The sequence below is a fragment of the Triticum aestivum genome, chromosome 4A (assembly GCF_018294505.1).
Source record: "Triticum aestivum cultivar Chinese Spring chromosome 4A, IWGSC CS RefSeq v2.1, whole genome shotgun sequence".
NCBI lineage: Eukaryota > Viridiplantae > Streptophyta > Magnoliopsida > Poales > Poaceae > Triticum > Triticum aestivum.
In genome coordinates this window covers 685,922,520-685,938,301 of record NC_057803.1, presented here as the reverse complement: position 1 = coordinate 685,938,301, position 15,782 = coordinate 685,922,520, and the positions used below count along the sequence as shown (strand labels likewise).

General features: G+C 45.9%; 1 protein-coding gene across 1 annotated transcript; it reads right to left on the bottom strand.

Annotated features, from left to right (window-relative positions):
- Positions 1-106: 106 nt before the first annotated feature.
- Positions 107-3,464, bottom strand: LOC123083124 (receptor kinase-like protein Xa21). The gene is made up of 2 exons (XM_044505253.1): positions 730-3,464; positions 107-525 (listed from the first exon to the last, which is right to left on the bottom strand). Exons 1-2 carry the CDS (start codon positions 3,455-3,457, stop codon positions 158-160), a joined length of 3,096 nt encoding a protein of 1,031 aa, XP_044361188.1. The 5' UTR covers positions 3,458-3,464; the 3' UTR covers positions 107-157.
- Positions 3,465-15,782: the final 12,318 nt, after the last annotated feature.

Below are 15,782 nucleotides of genomic sequence, written 5' to 3'. Positions count from 1 at the left end.
CCTTTTCTATTCCTATGCATAGGATTTGAGATGCATGTCATCTCATTTCCTACGACTTTCCTATTCCTATGATTTTTCAATCCTATGAACCAAAGAAGGTCTATATATGTTGGTCTCTGAAGAAAAGAAAACTGTTATGATTTGCCTGCTGTATCGATCACAAGTTGTGTGTTGTCTGTGAAAGGGATTCTTTGATGGCCTCCAATTGCCTGACGATGTCTCCAGTTAGCATTCTGCTGGACGGTGTTTCATCACAGCACCACATTCCCAGCCTGAGCAGCGATGTCAGACAGTCCATCTTTTTCTTCCTTGAAAAATCATCCGCGGTCCGGAGCTCATCTTCGAGCCGCTTGTCGATAACATCCATCATGCTATGACCCAGAGCTTTCTCAACGTATTCACGGAGCCTCAGCCCTTGTCTGAATATAGTGTCTGTGGGCCTCTTCCCAGTTACAGTTTCTAGAACAAGAATCCCGTAACTGTAAATGTCTCCGTTTGTTGACACCATGTTTCCAGCCCCATATTCTGTTGCATATATTGGACGTGGAAAATAATCAGACATCTTAATTACAAAGTGCATAGATAGTAATTAAGTATTGATGGTATGGACACAACCAAATAGTAAATCATAGGAAGTTCAGAAATAGTTCCATCTGCATATCAAACACTAAGGAACAAGAAAATTATGCTTGTAAATAAATATGGAAAATGAAAAATTGTTAGTCTAACCTGGGGCTGCATAACCAATTGTTCCAGCAAGTCCCATCGAGCTCGTTGACTGCTGGAGAGATGAGTTTCCCTCAACAAGAATCCTTGCAAGCCCAAAGTCTCCCACATGGGCCACCATATCAGCATCCAGGAGCACATTACTTGACTTAACATCACAGTGTACAACAGGTGCGGGGCCATGGCAGTGAAGATAGTCCAGCGCACAAGCCACATCAAGCTGCTCCCGCTCTGTTTGCTCACTTGTCTCAAGATGTAGCCACCCATCTAGGGTGCCATTGGGCATGAACTCATACACAATCGCTTTGAAATCGCACCCTCTAGTATCGATGCTCGAGCAGACCGTAACTATCTTGACAAGATTCCGGTGCCGCATGTTTCTTAGCGCTTCGCATTCGGCGGCGAAACTCCTGAGTGCCCTGGGAGTTTGAAGCTTCAATACCTTCACAGCAACAATATTTTCTCTTTCACCCTCTTGGCCATCTAACCCTCCCTTGTACACGACCCCAAATGATCCAGAACCCAACAAGTTGGTTGTCGAAAAACCATCCGTTGCCTTTACCAGCTGCGAATAAGATATCATTGGGTGGCTCTGCATGGATGTGGATGAAGGGGGTTTTGTTCTGTTTTTCTTGTGCCAAACGCCAAGCTTGTAGAGCGTTGCAAGCACGACAAGCGTTGCAATGAGAGAGAGAACAATAGGAACCACAAAATGTTTATGCTTCCTCTTTGGTAGTTGAGAAGAACAAGGAGGCAGATGCAGAGTAGGTATACCACCACAAAGTTCAACGCTGCCTTGGATTGAGATTGCGGTAGCATTTGCGAAGACACCAAAAGTCGGCACGTCTCCGACAAACCGGTTAAGGGACAGGTTCAGATACTGGAGCATGCTGATATTGCCAAGGAACTTGGGTATCTGGCCTGACAAGTTGTTGCTTGACATGTCAAGGGTTTCAAGACCCATCAGTTGATTCAGGGTTGATGGGATGCTACCGCTCAAGGAATTGCTTTGCAGGTACAGAATCTGTAGAAGTCGACATTCACCAATGGTGGCTGGAATTTCACCAGATAATCTGTTTGATTCTAAATGCAGTTCCGCGAGATTTTTCAGATTCCCGATTTCTTGTGGTATCGGTCCCTCTAGATCATTGTGTGACACATCAAGTACTATGGAGAGTGTTTGGATGCTGAATAATGTGCTGGGTATTGGACCAGTGAAGCTATTTGCTGAAAGACCTAGTGAATACAGCTTTGCCAGGTTTCCGAGTGTGCTTGGTATTCTACCACTGAACGCGTTCATGTCGAGCCGCAGATCAGATAGTCCGGTAAGATTTCCTATGGTCGACGGGACCGGCCCGGTCAAATTGTTTCCAATGACATAGAGACGGGCCAAATTTTGAAGCCTTCCCAAGGAAGAGGGGAGACTTCCGGTGAAGAAGTTGTGGGACATGTCGAGATTGCGTAAGTTTACGAGGTTACTAATATCCTCTGGAATGCTTCCTGTGATCTTGTTGGCCCCAAGTTCGAGGTCATAGAGTGAAGTGGATAGGTTGGAGAGTGAGCCAGCAGGAAGAACACCTCCAAACTTATTACCAGCCAATCCTAGCTCTTGTAACTGGGAGCAATTTGCCAGATGGGTTATGAACTCCCAATCTCTTGGCTCATTAGCTTCAAACAGATTGTTCTGGATAAGCAGAAAATTGAGATTCCCTAGCCTGCCGATGTCGCTGGGAACGATGCCGGTGAAAAGGTTGCCGTCGAGCTGAACCAGCGAAATGTTGGAAGCATTTGCTATGGACACCGGGAAAGGGCCATGGAGCTGGTTGTTGTTGATGAGTATCTGGTGGAGGCGGGGCATGGCGGCGAACGCGCCGGGGGGCATGGCGCCGCTTAGCATGTTGTACATGACGGAGAAGACGACGAGAGAAGAGAGGTTCCAAATGGAGGCGGGCATCGCCCCGATTAACTGGTTGTACTCCACGTTGAAGTACGACATGTTGCGCGGCTGCCCGAGAGACGGAGGGATGGCTCCCGAGAGGCGGTTGTAATGGAGGTAGAGCTCCTGGAGGCCGGTGAGGTTGCCCAGCGCGGCCGGGATCTCGCCGGACAGGTCGTTGTAGCACAGAGACAGGACCTGCATGGAGCGCAGCTCCGCCAGCGACGGAGGGATGTGCCCCGTGAGGTTGTTCCGGTGGAGGTCCAGCATGGTGAGCTTTCTCAAGGCGGTGCCGATGAGGGCGGGGATCGTACCTCGGAGGCTGTTCCTGCCCAGGACGAGCGAGGTGAGGTTGGTGCACCCTGCGGCGACGACCGCCGGGATGGTTCCTCCGAGGGAGTTGGCGCTCAGGTCGAGGGAGCGGAGACGGCTGAGACGGCCGAGCTCCGGCGGTATCTCACCGGCGAGCCGGTTGCCGCCGAGGTCCAGCTCCGCGAGGGCGGACAGGTTGCCCAGGTGCGGCGAGATGCGGCCGGACAGGTTGGAGGAGCCCAGGCGCAGCGCGACGACCTGCTTCTCGCGGCTGCATGCCACGCCCGGCCAGCGGCAGAAGTGGCTCGACGTGTTCCATGATGCCAGTACCGGCGAACCACCGTCAGACAGCAGCATGGACTTGAAGGCGAGGAGCGCGAGCTCGTCGGTGGCCGCCGGAGCCGAAGAAGAAGGTGGTGACGCCAGCTGGTCAGCATGGGAGCTGGGGCACAAGAACGTGAAGAGCAGCACCAACCTCACCATGGTTCCTGCCATGTGAAGAAACATGGCTGGCGACAAGTTAAGAGAAAGATTCGCTTTGCTTTGCACGTATATATAGACGTACGCCGGTACGCGCATTTAACTTAGAGCTAGTAGTGCCAGTAGCAGGTCCACGGTCTACGGGGAACCAACCTATGGTTAGAGAGACTATGGTTAGAAAGACCGTAGTATTCCCATTTCATCAGGATTCAAGTCCTGATGCTTGTATTTATTCATGAATTTATTTCAGGATTTTCGGCGATGCGCATTCGGTGAAAGGAAATGTTTTCATCGACGACGAGGTGTTTATGGTGGCTTTGTAAATTTCAAAATGATATGTCGGCTCAGTCTTTCAGAAATGTTCATAGAGGTAGGGTGTGCGTGTATACGCTCATAGGGGTGAGTGTATGCATTTGTATATGAATGCTTGCGTCTGTACTGTGTTTAAAAAAAAGTCCACAGTCTACCTATATACCGGTCGTCGTCAAGTGGACCTTCCGTGTGGATGCATGCGTATGCTTACTGGACTTAAGCAGAAAATTGCGCGGTACCGTCACATCCTTAGATTAATTAGTGCTATTTTTTCATAAGATGCCAATTTTTTTCTCAAATGAATACACAAACAAAGACGGTCCACAACAGCGGCCTTTTATGTCAGATGCTAGCCAGAGCGACGCGATCGGTCAACCGGGTGGCACCACTTCAATGTAGGCGTGATGACCAAGAAAACTACTTCGACCATTGTGCCGCATTGAAGCCAGTTTCACATCCCTTCGCCTGTGAGAGAGAGAGAGAGAGAGAGAGAGGCGGTGCGAGGTTGGGGAAGGGTAGGGTAGGGTAGGGTACAACAAAGGATGGTGAAGTTCAAAGGTGGGGGAGCAATGGCGGATTTATTGCTGAGAGCGAATAGGGTTGGGCTCGCTGATCCACGCCCCAAGGCAGTCAACATTTTCTTCGACTGGCCGTTGTGGGAGTAATTTCAAGAGTAATATCGGGTCCAACTCAGCAAATTAGGTTATGTTTATGCCTCAAGGCGGTCAACATTTTCTTCGACTGACCAGACCCCTTTTGCGTCTTTTTTTTGTCTCGTACATGTGTATTTTTGGGTGTGTTTATGTAATTTTCATTTTTATAATGATCGTGAGTATATTTTTTTGTCAAATTCTTATTAGATTAAAATTTCCATGGACGACAAATGAGAGATGGGCTGACTCTCTAGATCGATAGTAGTGGGCCTTAGCTGAAATTAACGGACGTAAATTCTAATCAGGTTGATTATTACTATATGGGCTGCCACTCATGGGCTTGGTTGAAATTTAATGGGCTAAAAAAATTAGATGGCTGATTACTACATGGGCCGCCATGTTAGATGCTGATGTGGCGGAAAATTAGATGGCTGATTACTACATGGGCCGCCATGTTAGATGCTGATGTGGCTAATGAGTACAGATGGATTTCAAAAGGAAGACGGACAATGATGGTCAATGTCACCATTAAGAAAGCTCGACTTGTCGTTAAGATGTTTTCCGACAAGTTCAAGGAGTTGACTACGATGAGATTTTCTCACTCGTAGCGATGCTAAGAGTCTGTTGGAATTATATTAGCGATTGCTGCATTATTTATGAAATCTTGCAGATAGGATGTCAAAACATTGTTTCCTCGACGATTTTAATGAGGAAAGGTTGTATGTGATACAACCGGAAGGTTTTGTCAATCCCGAAAGATGCTAATAAGTATGCAAAGCTCCAGCAATCCTTCTAAGGACTGGAGTGAGCATCTCGAAGTTGGAATGTATGCTTTGATGATGATCAAAAAATTTGGGTTTATACAAAGTTTATGAGAAACTTGTATTTTCAAAGAAGTGAGTGGGAGCACTATAGAATTTCTAATGAGTATATGTTGTTGACATATTGTTGATCAGAAATGACGTAGAATTTCTGAAAAGCATATAGGGTTATTTTGAAAGTGTTTTTCAATGGAAAGCCTGGATTAAGCTACTTGAACATTGAGCATCAAGATCTATAAGGATAGATCAAAATGCTTAATAATACTTTCAAATGAGCACATACCTTGACATGATCTTGAAGGTGTTCAAGATGGACCAGTCAAAGAAGGAGCTCTTGCCTGAGTTGTAAGGTACGAATTTAAGACTTAAAGCTCGACCATGGCAGAATAGAGAGAAAGGATGAAGGTCGTCCCCTATGCTTAAGACGTAGGCTCTTCAGTATGCTATGCTGTGTACCGCACCTGAAGTGTGCCTTGCCATGAGTCAGTCAAGGGGTACAAGAGTGATCCAAGAATGGCTCACAGGACAGCGGTCAAAGTTATTCTCAGTAACTAGTGTACTAAGGAATTTTCTCGATTATGGAGGTGGTAAAAGAGTTCGTCGTAAAGGTTACGACGATGCAAGCTTGACACCTATCCGGATAGCTCTGAGTAGAGAGACCGGATACATATAATGGAGCAATAATTTAGAATAGCTCCAAGTAGAACAGTTGTTTGGAATAGCTCCAAATAGAGCGTGGTAGCTGCATCTAGGAGATGACATAGAGATTTGTAAATCACACACGGATCTGAAAGGTTCAGACCCGTTGACTAAAACCTCTCTCACAAGCAACATGATCAAACATAAAACTCATTGAGTGTTAATCACATAGTGATGTGAACTAGACTACTGACTCTAGTAAACTCTTGGGTATTAATCACATGGCGATGTGACCTGTGAGTGTTAATCACATGGCGATGTGAACTAGATTATTGACTCTAGTGCAAGTGGGAGACTGTTGGAAATATGCCCTAGAGGCAATAATAAAAGTATTATTATTATATTTCCTTGTTTATGATAATTGTCTTTTATTCATGTTATAACTGTATTATCCAGAAATCGTAATACACGTGTGAATACATAGACCACAATATGTCCCTAGTGAGCCTCTAGTTGACTAGCTCGTTGTGATCAACAGATAGTCATGGTTTCCTGGCTATGGACATTGGATGTCGTTGATAACGGGATCACATCATTAGGAGAATGATGTGATGGACAAGACCCAATCCTAAGACTAGCACAAAAGATCGTGTAGTTCATTTGCTAGAGCTTTGCCAATGTCAAGTATCTCTTCCTTCGACCATGAGAGCGTGTAACTCCTGGATACCGTAGGAGTGCTTTGGGTGTATCAAACGTCACAACGTAACTGGGTGACTATAAAGGTGCACTACAGGTATCTCCGAAAGTATCTATTGTTTTATGCGGATCGAGACTGGGATTTGTCACTCCGTGTAAACGGAGAGGTATCTCTGGGCCCACTCGGTAGGACATCATCATATGCGCAATGTGACCAAGGAGTTGACCACGGGATGATGTGTTACGGAACGAGTAAAGTGACTTGCCAGTAACGAGATTGAACAAGGTATTGGATACCGACGATCGAATCTCGGGCAAGTAACATACCGATAGACAAAGGGAATTGAATACGGGATTGATTAAGTCCTTGACATCGTGGTTCATCCGATGAGATCATCGTGGAACATGTGGGAGCCATCATGGGTATCCAGATCCCGCTGTTGGTTATTGACCGGAGAACGTCTCGGTCATGTCTACATGTCTCCCGAACCCGTAGGGTCTACACACTTAAGGTTCGATGATGCTAGGGTTATAAAGGAAGTTTGTATGTGGTTACCGAATGTTGTTCGGAGTCCCGGATGAGATCCCGGACGTCACGAGGAGTTCCGGAATGGTCCGGAGGTAAAGATTTATATATGGGAAGTCCTATTTTGGCCACCGGAAAATGTTCGGGATTTTTCGGTATTGTACCGGGAAGGTTCTAGAAGGTTCTGGAGTGGGGCCCACCTGCATGGGGGGACCCACATGGACGTGGGTAGTGGGGGCAAGGCCCCACACCCCTGGTCAAGGCGCACCAAGATCCCCCCTTAGAAGGAATAAGATCATATCCCGAAGGGATAAGATCAAGATCCCTAAAAAGGGGGGATAACAATCGGTGGGGAAGGAAATAATGAGATTTCTTTCCTCCCACCTTGGCCAACGCCCCAATGGACTTGGAGGGCAAGAAACCAGCCCCTCCACCCCTATATATAGTGGAGAGGCGCATGGGAGCTATACACGAAGTTCTGGCGCAGCCCTCCCCCTCTCACAAGTACTCCTCCTCTCCCGCGGTGCTTGGCGAAGCCCTGCAGGATTGCCACGCTCCTCCACCACCACCACGCCGTTGTGCTGCTGCTGGATGGAGTCTTCCTCAACCTCTCCCTCTCTCCTTGCTGGATCAAGGCTTGGGAGACGTCACCGGGCTGTATGTGTGTTGAACGCGGAGGTGCCGTGCGTTCGGCACTTGATCATCGGTGATTTGAATCACGACGAGTACGACTCCATCAACCCCGTTCACTTGAACGCTTCCGCTTAGCGATCTACAAGGGTATGTAGATGCATTCTCTTTCTACTCGTTGCTGGTCTCTCCATAGATAGATCTTGGTGACACGTAGGAAAATTTTGAATTTCTGCTACGTTCCCCAACAGTGGCATCATGAGCTAGGTCTATTGCGTAGATTCTTTGCACGAGTAGAACACAAAGTAGTTGTGGGCGTTGATTTTGTTCAATATGCTTACCGTTACTAGTCCAATCTTGTTTCGACGGTATTGTGGGATGAAGCGGCCCGGACCGACCTTACATGTACTCTTACGTGAGACAGGTTCCACCGATTGACATGCACTTGGTGCATAAGGTGGCTAGCGGGTGCCAGTCTCTCCCACTTTAGTCGGAACGGATTCGATGAAAAGGGTCCTTATGAAGGGTAAATAGCAATTGGCATATCACGTTGTGGTATTGCGTAGGTAAGAAACGTTCTTGCTAGAAACCCATAGCAGCCACGTAAAACATGCAACAACAATTAGAGGACGTCTAACTTGTTTTTGCAGGGTATGCTATGTGATGTGATATGGCCAAGAAGAATGTGATGAATGATATGTGATGTATGAGATTGATCATGTTCTTGTAATAGGATTCACGACTTGCATGTCGATGAGTATGACAACCGGCAGGAGCCATAGGAGTTGTCTTTATTTATTGTATGACCTGCGTGTCATTGAAGAACGCCATGTAAACTACTTTACTTTATTGCTAAACGCGTTAGTCATAGAAGTAGAAGTAGTCGTTGGCGTGACAACTTCATGAAGACACGATGATGGAGATCATGATGATGAAGATCATGGTGTCGTGCCGGTGACGATGATGATCATGGAGCCCAGAAGATGAAGATCAAAAGGAGCAAAATGATATTGGCCATATCATGTCACTATTTGATTGCATGTGATGTTTATCATGTTTATGCATCTTGTTTGCTTAGGACGACGGTAGTAAATAAGATGATCCCTTACAAAATTTCAAGAAGTGTTCTCTCCTAACTGTGCACCGTTGCTACAGTTCGTCGCTTCTAAGCACCACGTGATGATCGGGTGTGATGAATTCTTACGTTCACATACAACGGGTGTAAGACAGTTTTACACAGCGAAAACACTTAGGGTTAACTTGACGAGCCTAGCATGTACAGAGATGGCCTCGGAACACGGAGACCGAAAGGTCGAGCATGAGTCGTATAGTAGATACGATCAACATGAAGATGTTCACCGATGATGACTAGTCCGTCTCACGTGATGATCGGACACGGCCTAGTTGACTCGGATCATGTGATCACTTAGATGACCAGAGGGATGTCTATCTAAGTGGGAGTTCATAAGATGAACTTAATTATCCTGAACATAGTCAAAAGACCTTTTGCAAATTATGTCGTAAGCTCGCGCTTTAGTTCCACTGTTTAGATATGTTCCTAGAGAAAATATAGTTGAAAGTTGATAGTAGCGATTATGCGATCAGTAGAAAGCTTATGTCCTTAATGCACCGCTTAGTGTGCTGAACCCCAACGTCGTTTTGTCGATGTTGCGAACATCGGACATACACGTTTTGATAACTACGTGATAGTTCAATTAAATGGTTTAAGTAGAGGCACCAAAGACGTTTTCGAAATGTCGCGGAACATATGAGATGTTTCGAGGGCTGAAATTGGGATTTCAGGCTCGTGCCCACGTCAAGAGGTATAAGACCTCCGACGATTTTCTTAGCCTGCAAACTAAGGGAGAAAAGCTCAATCGTTGAGCTTGTGCTCAGATTGTCTGAGCACAACAATCACTTGGATCGAGTGGGAGTTGATCCTCGAGATGAGATAGTGATGTTTCCCCAAAGTCATTGCCACCAAGCTGCTAGAGCTTCGTGATTAACTATAACATATCAGGGATAGATATGATGATCCTTGAAATATTCATGATGTTTGACACCGCGAAAGTAGAAATCAAGAAGGAGCATCAATTGTTGATGGTTGGTGAAACCACTAGTTTCAAGAAGGGCAAGGGAACAAAGGGATACTTCATGAAACGGCAATTCAGCTGCTGCTCTAGTGAAGAAACCCAAGGTTGAACCCAAACCCGAGACTAAGTGCTTCTGTAATAAGGGGAACAACCACTGGAGCAGCATTACCCTAGATACTTGGTAGATGAGAAGGCTGGCAAGGTCGATAGAAGTATATTGGATATACATTATGTTAATGTGTACTTTACTAGTACTCCTAGTAGCACCAGGGTATTAGATATCGGTTCGGTTGCTAAGTGTTAGTAACTCGAAATAAAAGGCTACGGAATAAACGGAGACTAGCTAAAGGAGAGCTGACGATATGTGTTGGAAGTGTTTCCAAGTTTGATATAATCAAACATCGCACGCTCCCTCTACCATCAAGATTAGTATTAAACCTGAATGGTTTATTGAATCTCGATCGTAGTGATACACATTTTCATGCCAAAAGATATAAGATAGTAATGATAGTACCACTTACTTGTGGCACTGCCATGTAAGTCATATTGGTGTAAAACGCATGAAGAAGCTCCATGTTGATGGATCTTTGGACTCACTCGTTTTTGAAAAGTTTGAGACATGCGAACCATGTCTATTGGTGTATATGCATGAAGAAACTCCATGCAAATGGATCGTTCGGACTCACTTGATTTTGAATCACTTGAGATATGCAAATCATACCACATGGGCAAGATGACTGAAAAGCCTCATTTTCAGTAAGATGGAACAAGATAGCAACTTGTTGGAAGTAACACATTTTGATGTGTGCAGTCGAATGAGTGCTGAGGCATGCAGTGAATATCATTATGTTCTTACTTCACAGATGATTCGAGTAAATGTTGAGTATATTTACTTGATGAAACACAAGTCTGAATTATTGAATGGTTCAAGTAATTTCAGAGTGAAGTAGCAGATCATTGTGACAAGAGGATAAAATGTCTATGATATGATCATAGAGATGAATATCCGAGTTACGAGTTTTGGCACACAATTAAGACATTGTGGAAATTGTTTCTCAATTAATACCGCCTGGAACACCATAATGTGATGGTGTGTCCGAACATCATAGTTGCACCCTATTGGATATGGTGCGTACCATGATGTCTCTTATCGAATTACCACTATCGTTCATGGGTTAGGCATTAGAGACAACCACATTCACTTTAAATAGGGCACCACGTAATTCCGATGAGATGACACCGTATGAATTATGGTTTAGAGAAACCTAAGTTGTCGTTTCTTAAAAGTTTGGGGCTGCGACGCTTATATGAAAAAGTTTCAGGTTGATAAGCTCGAACCCAAAGCGGATAAAATGCATCTTCATAGGAAACCCAAAACAGTTGGGTATACCTCCTAATTCAGATCCGAAAGCAATATGGATTGTTTCTAGAATCGGGTCCTTTCTCGAGGAAAAGTTTCTCTTGAAAGAATTGAGTGGGAGGATGGTGGAGACTTGATGAGGTTATTGAACCGTCTCTTCAACTAGTGTGTGATAGGGCACAGGGAGTTGTTCCTGTGGCACCTACACCAATTGAAGTGGAAGCTTATGATATTGATCATGAAACTTCGGATCAAGTCACTCCCAAACCTCGTAGGATGACAAGGATGCATACTACTTCAGAGTGGTACGTAATCCTGTCTTGAAGGTCATGTTGCTAGACAACAATGAACCTACGAGCTATGGAGAAGCGATGGTGGGCCCGGATTCCGATAAATGGCTTGAGGCCATAAAATCCGAGAGAGGATCCATGTATGAAAACAAAGTGTAGACTTTGGCAGAACGGCTCGATGGTCGTAAGGCTAATGAGTACAGATGGATTTCAAAAGGAAGACGGACAATGATGGTAAATGTCACCATTAAGAAAGCTCGACTTGTCGTTAAGATGTTTTCCGACAAGTTCAAGGAGTTGACTACGATGAGATTTTCTCACTCGTAGCGATGCTAAGAGTCTGTTGGAATTATATTAGCGATTGCTGCATTATTTATGAAATCTTGCACATAGGATGTCAAAACATTGTTTCCTCGACGATTTTAATGAGGAAAGGTTGTATGTGATACAACCGGAAGGTTTTGTCAATCCCGAAAGATGCTAATAAGTATGCAAAGCTCCAGCAATCCTTCTAAGGACTGGAGTGAGCATCTCGGAGTTGGAATGTATGCTTTGATGATGATCAAAAATTTTGGGTTTGTACAAAGTTTATGAGAAATTTGTATTTCCAAAGAAGTGAGTGGGAGCACTATAGAATTTCTGATGAGTATATGTTGTTGACATATTGTTGATCAGAAATGACGTAGAATTTCTGGAAAGCATATAGGGTTATTTTGAAAGTGTTTTTCAATGGAAAGCCTGGATTAAGCTACTTGAACATTGAGCATCAAGATCTATAAGGATAGATCAAAATGCTTAATAATACTTTCAAATGAGCACATACCTTGACATGATCTTGAAGGTGTTCAAGATGGACCAGTCAAAGAAGGAGTTCTTGCCTGAGTTGTAAGGTACGAATTTAAGACTTAAAGCTCGACCACGGCAGAATAGAGAGAAAGGACGAAGGTCGTCCCCTATGCTTAAGACGTAGGCTCTTCAGTATGCTATGCTGTGTACCGCACCTGAAGTGTGCCTTGCCATGAGTCAGTCAAGGGGTACAAGAGTGATCCAAGAATGGCTCACAGGACAGCGGTCAAAGTTATCCTCAGTAACTAGTGTACTAAGGAATTTTCTCGATTATGGAGGTGGTAAAAGAGTTCGTCGTAAAGGTTACGACGATGCAAGCTTGACACCTATCCGGATAGCTCTGAGTAGAGAGACCGGATACATATAATGAAGCAATAATTTAGAATAGCTCCAAGTAGAACAGTTGTTTGGAATAGCTCCAAATAGAGCGTGGTAGCTGCATCTAGGAGATGACATAGAGATTTGTAAAGCACACACGGATCTGAAAGGTTCAGACCCGTTGACTAAAACCTCTCTCACAAGCAACATGATCAAACATAAAACTCATTGAGTGTTAATCACATAGTGATGTGAACTAGACTACTGACTCTAGTAAACTCTTGGGTATTAATCACATGGCGATGTGACCTGTGAGTGTTAATCACATGGCGATGTGAACTAGATTATTGACTCTAGTGCAAGTGGGAGACTGTTGGAAATATGCCCTAGAGGCAATAATAAAAGTATTATTATTATATTTCCTTGTTCATGATAATTGTCTTTTATTCATGCTATAACTGTATTATCCAGAAATCGTAATACACGTGTGAATACATAGACCACAATATGTCCCTAGTGAGCCTCTAGTTGACTAGCTCGTTGTGATCAACAGATAGTCATGGTTTCCTGGCTATGGACATTGGATGTCGTTGATAACGGGATCACATCATTAGGAGAATGATGTGATGGACAAGACCCAATCCTAAGACTAGCACAAAAGATCGTGTAGTTCATTTGCTAGAGCTTTGCCAATGTCAAGTATCTCTTCCTTCGACCATGAGAGCGTGTAACTCCTGGATACCGTAGGAGTGCTTTGGGTGTATCAAACGTCACAACGTAACTGGGTGACTATAAAGGTGCACTACAGGTATCTCCGAAAGTATCTATTGTTTTATGCGGATCGAGACTGGGATTTGTCACTCCGTGTAAACGGAGAGGTATCTCTGGGCCCACTCGGTAGGACATCATCATATGCGCAATGTGACCAAGGAGTTGACCACGGGATGATGTGTTACGGAACGAGTAAAGTGACTTGCCAGTAACGAGATTGAACAAGGTATTGGATACCGACGATCGAATCTCGGGCAAGTAACATACCGATAGACAAAGGGAATTGAATACGGGATTGATTAAGTCCTTGACATCGTGGTTCATCCAATGAGATCATCGTGGAACATGTGGGAGCCATCATGGGTATCCAGATCCCGCTGTTGGTTATTGACCAGAGAACGTCTCGGTCATGTCTACATGTCTCCCGAACCCGTAGGGTCTACACACTTAAGGTTCGATGATGCTAGGGTTATAAAGGAAGTTTGTATGTGGTTACCGAATGTTGTTCGGAGTCCCGGATGAGATCCCGGACGTCACGAGGAGTTCCGGAATGGTCCGGAGGTAAAGATTTATATATGGGAAGTCCTATTTTGGCCACCGGAAAATGTTCGGGATTTTTCGGTATTGTACCGGGAAGGTTCTAGAAGGTTCCGGAGTGGGGCCCACCTGCATGGGGGGACCCACATGGACGTGGGTAGTGGGGGCAAGGCCCCACACCCCTGGTCAAGGCGCACCAAGATCCCCCCTTAGAAGGAATAAGATCATATCCCGAAGGGATAAGATCAAGATCCCTAAAAAGGGGGGATAACAATCGGTGGGGAAGGAAATAATGAGATTTCTTTCCTCCCACCTTGGCCAACGCCCCAATGGACTTGGAGGGCAAGAAACCAGCCCTCCACCCCTATATATAGTGGGGAGGCGCATGGGAGCTATAGACGAAGTTCTGGCGCAGCCCTCCCCCTCTCCCAAGTACTCCTCTTCTCCCGTGGTGCTTGGCGAAGCCCTGCAGGATTGCCACGCTCCTCCACCACCACCACGCTGTTGTGCTGCTGCTGGATGGAGTCTTCCTCAACCTCTCCCTCTCTGCTTGCTGGATCAAGGCGTGGGATACGTCACCGGGATGTACGTGTGTTGAACGCGGAGGTGCCGTGCGTTCGGCACTTGATCATCGGTGATTTGAATCACGACGAGTACGACTTCATCAACCCCGTTCACTTGAACGCTTCCGCTTAGCGATCTACAGGGGTATGTAGATGCACTCTCCTTCTACTCGTAGCTGGTTTCTCCATAGATAGATCTTGGTGACACGTAGGAAAATTTTGAATTTCTGCTACGTTCCCCAACACCACTTGCAGTCACTCATCGTATACCACAGGGCCCTGCCACCGCAGCTTCGACTCCATGGCAACAAACAAACCGAGGCAATACCGCGAACACGCCGAAAAGAGCCGACTACCGCAACTATTGTCGCGTCGCCGACATCGCTCCCATCATCACCGTTGCCACAGATGCTTGGTCGCCACAGAGATCCTCTCGGGGCCGCCGCCCCGACATGCACTGCTCCGTTGCGCCCAACGCACTCCACCGGCACCGCCTTCCGGGGCCGCCGCTCCCCTCGAGCAGCAACTCCGCACAGCCCAGCTACCCGCAGCCCACGCTGCTCAGGGCAACCGCTCGCAGACCACGAACGCCGCACCACATCCGGGGCCGCCACCCCGACATAAAGTCAGACCGCCCCCTCTGGGGCGCATCGACCGAGCCGACACCCCCACTGCCCAAGTGGGACAAGGATGCCACCCAACCAATGTCGAGAAAGAGCCCCACCTCATAGAGCTGCCACTCGCATTGTTCCCGAGATCGCCATCTCGGCGCACAAACAGAAACTACCCGGAGTCGCCGCCCCAACGTCCACTGTACCCGCCGACAAAGAGATCCGTGCAAACCGCAAAATGCTGACACCACACATATGTTACTACCCAGTATGAAGATAGTAACATAGCCTAAGATAGCGCGTAAGTTACTCTCCACTATGACTAGTCTTTGGCAAGTTTGGTACCCTCTATAAGGCTAGTCATAAAGGGGAGGGGGAGAGTAACTTAGACTAGTGTCATACATATAAGACTATCCACAGTGGGAGTAACTTCAGCAGTAATATAAGGTCCAACTCAGCAAATTTGCTTATGTGGCAATGATTTAATGAGAGAAAGATGAATCGAGTAACATGTTACTCATACTATGAATAACATCACCATATCAAAACAAATGGATCTACAAGCTAATAAATGAAGGTCACGACCTGCTGGTCTCGGTCAGGTCGTCGTCAAGTGTGAATGGGTGACTCGATGGCCCATTCGGTGTGGATGCTCCACTACA

Excerpts from the sequence above, each read along its gene's own strand:
- LOC123083124 (XM_044505253.1), bottom strand. The coding sequence starts at position 3,457 with ATGGTGAGGTTGGTGCTGCTCTTCACGTTCTTGTGCCCCAGCTCCCAT. Across the intron at positions 526-729 it reads AATTGGTTATGCAGCCCCAG|AATATGGGGCTGGAAACATG; the intron begins GTTAGACTAACA and ends TATATGCAACAG.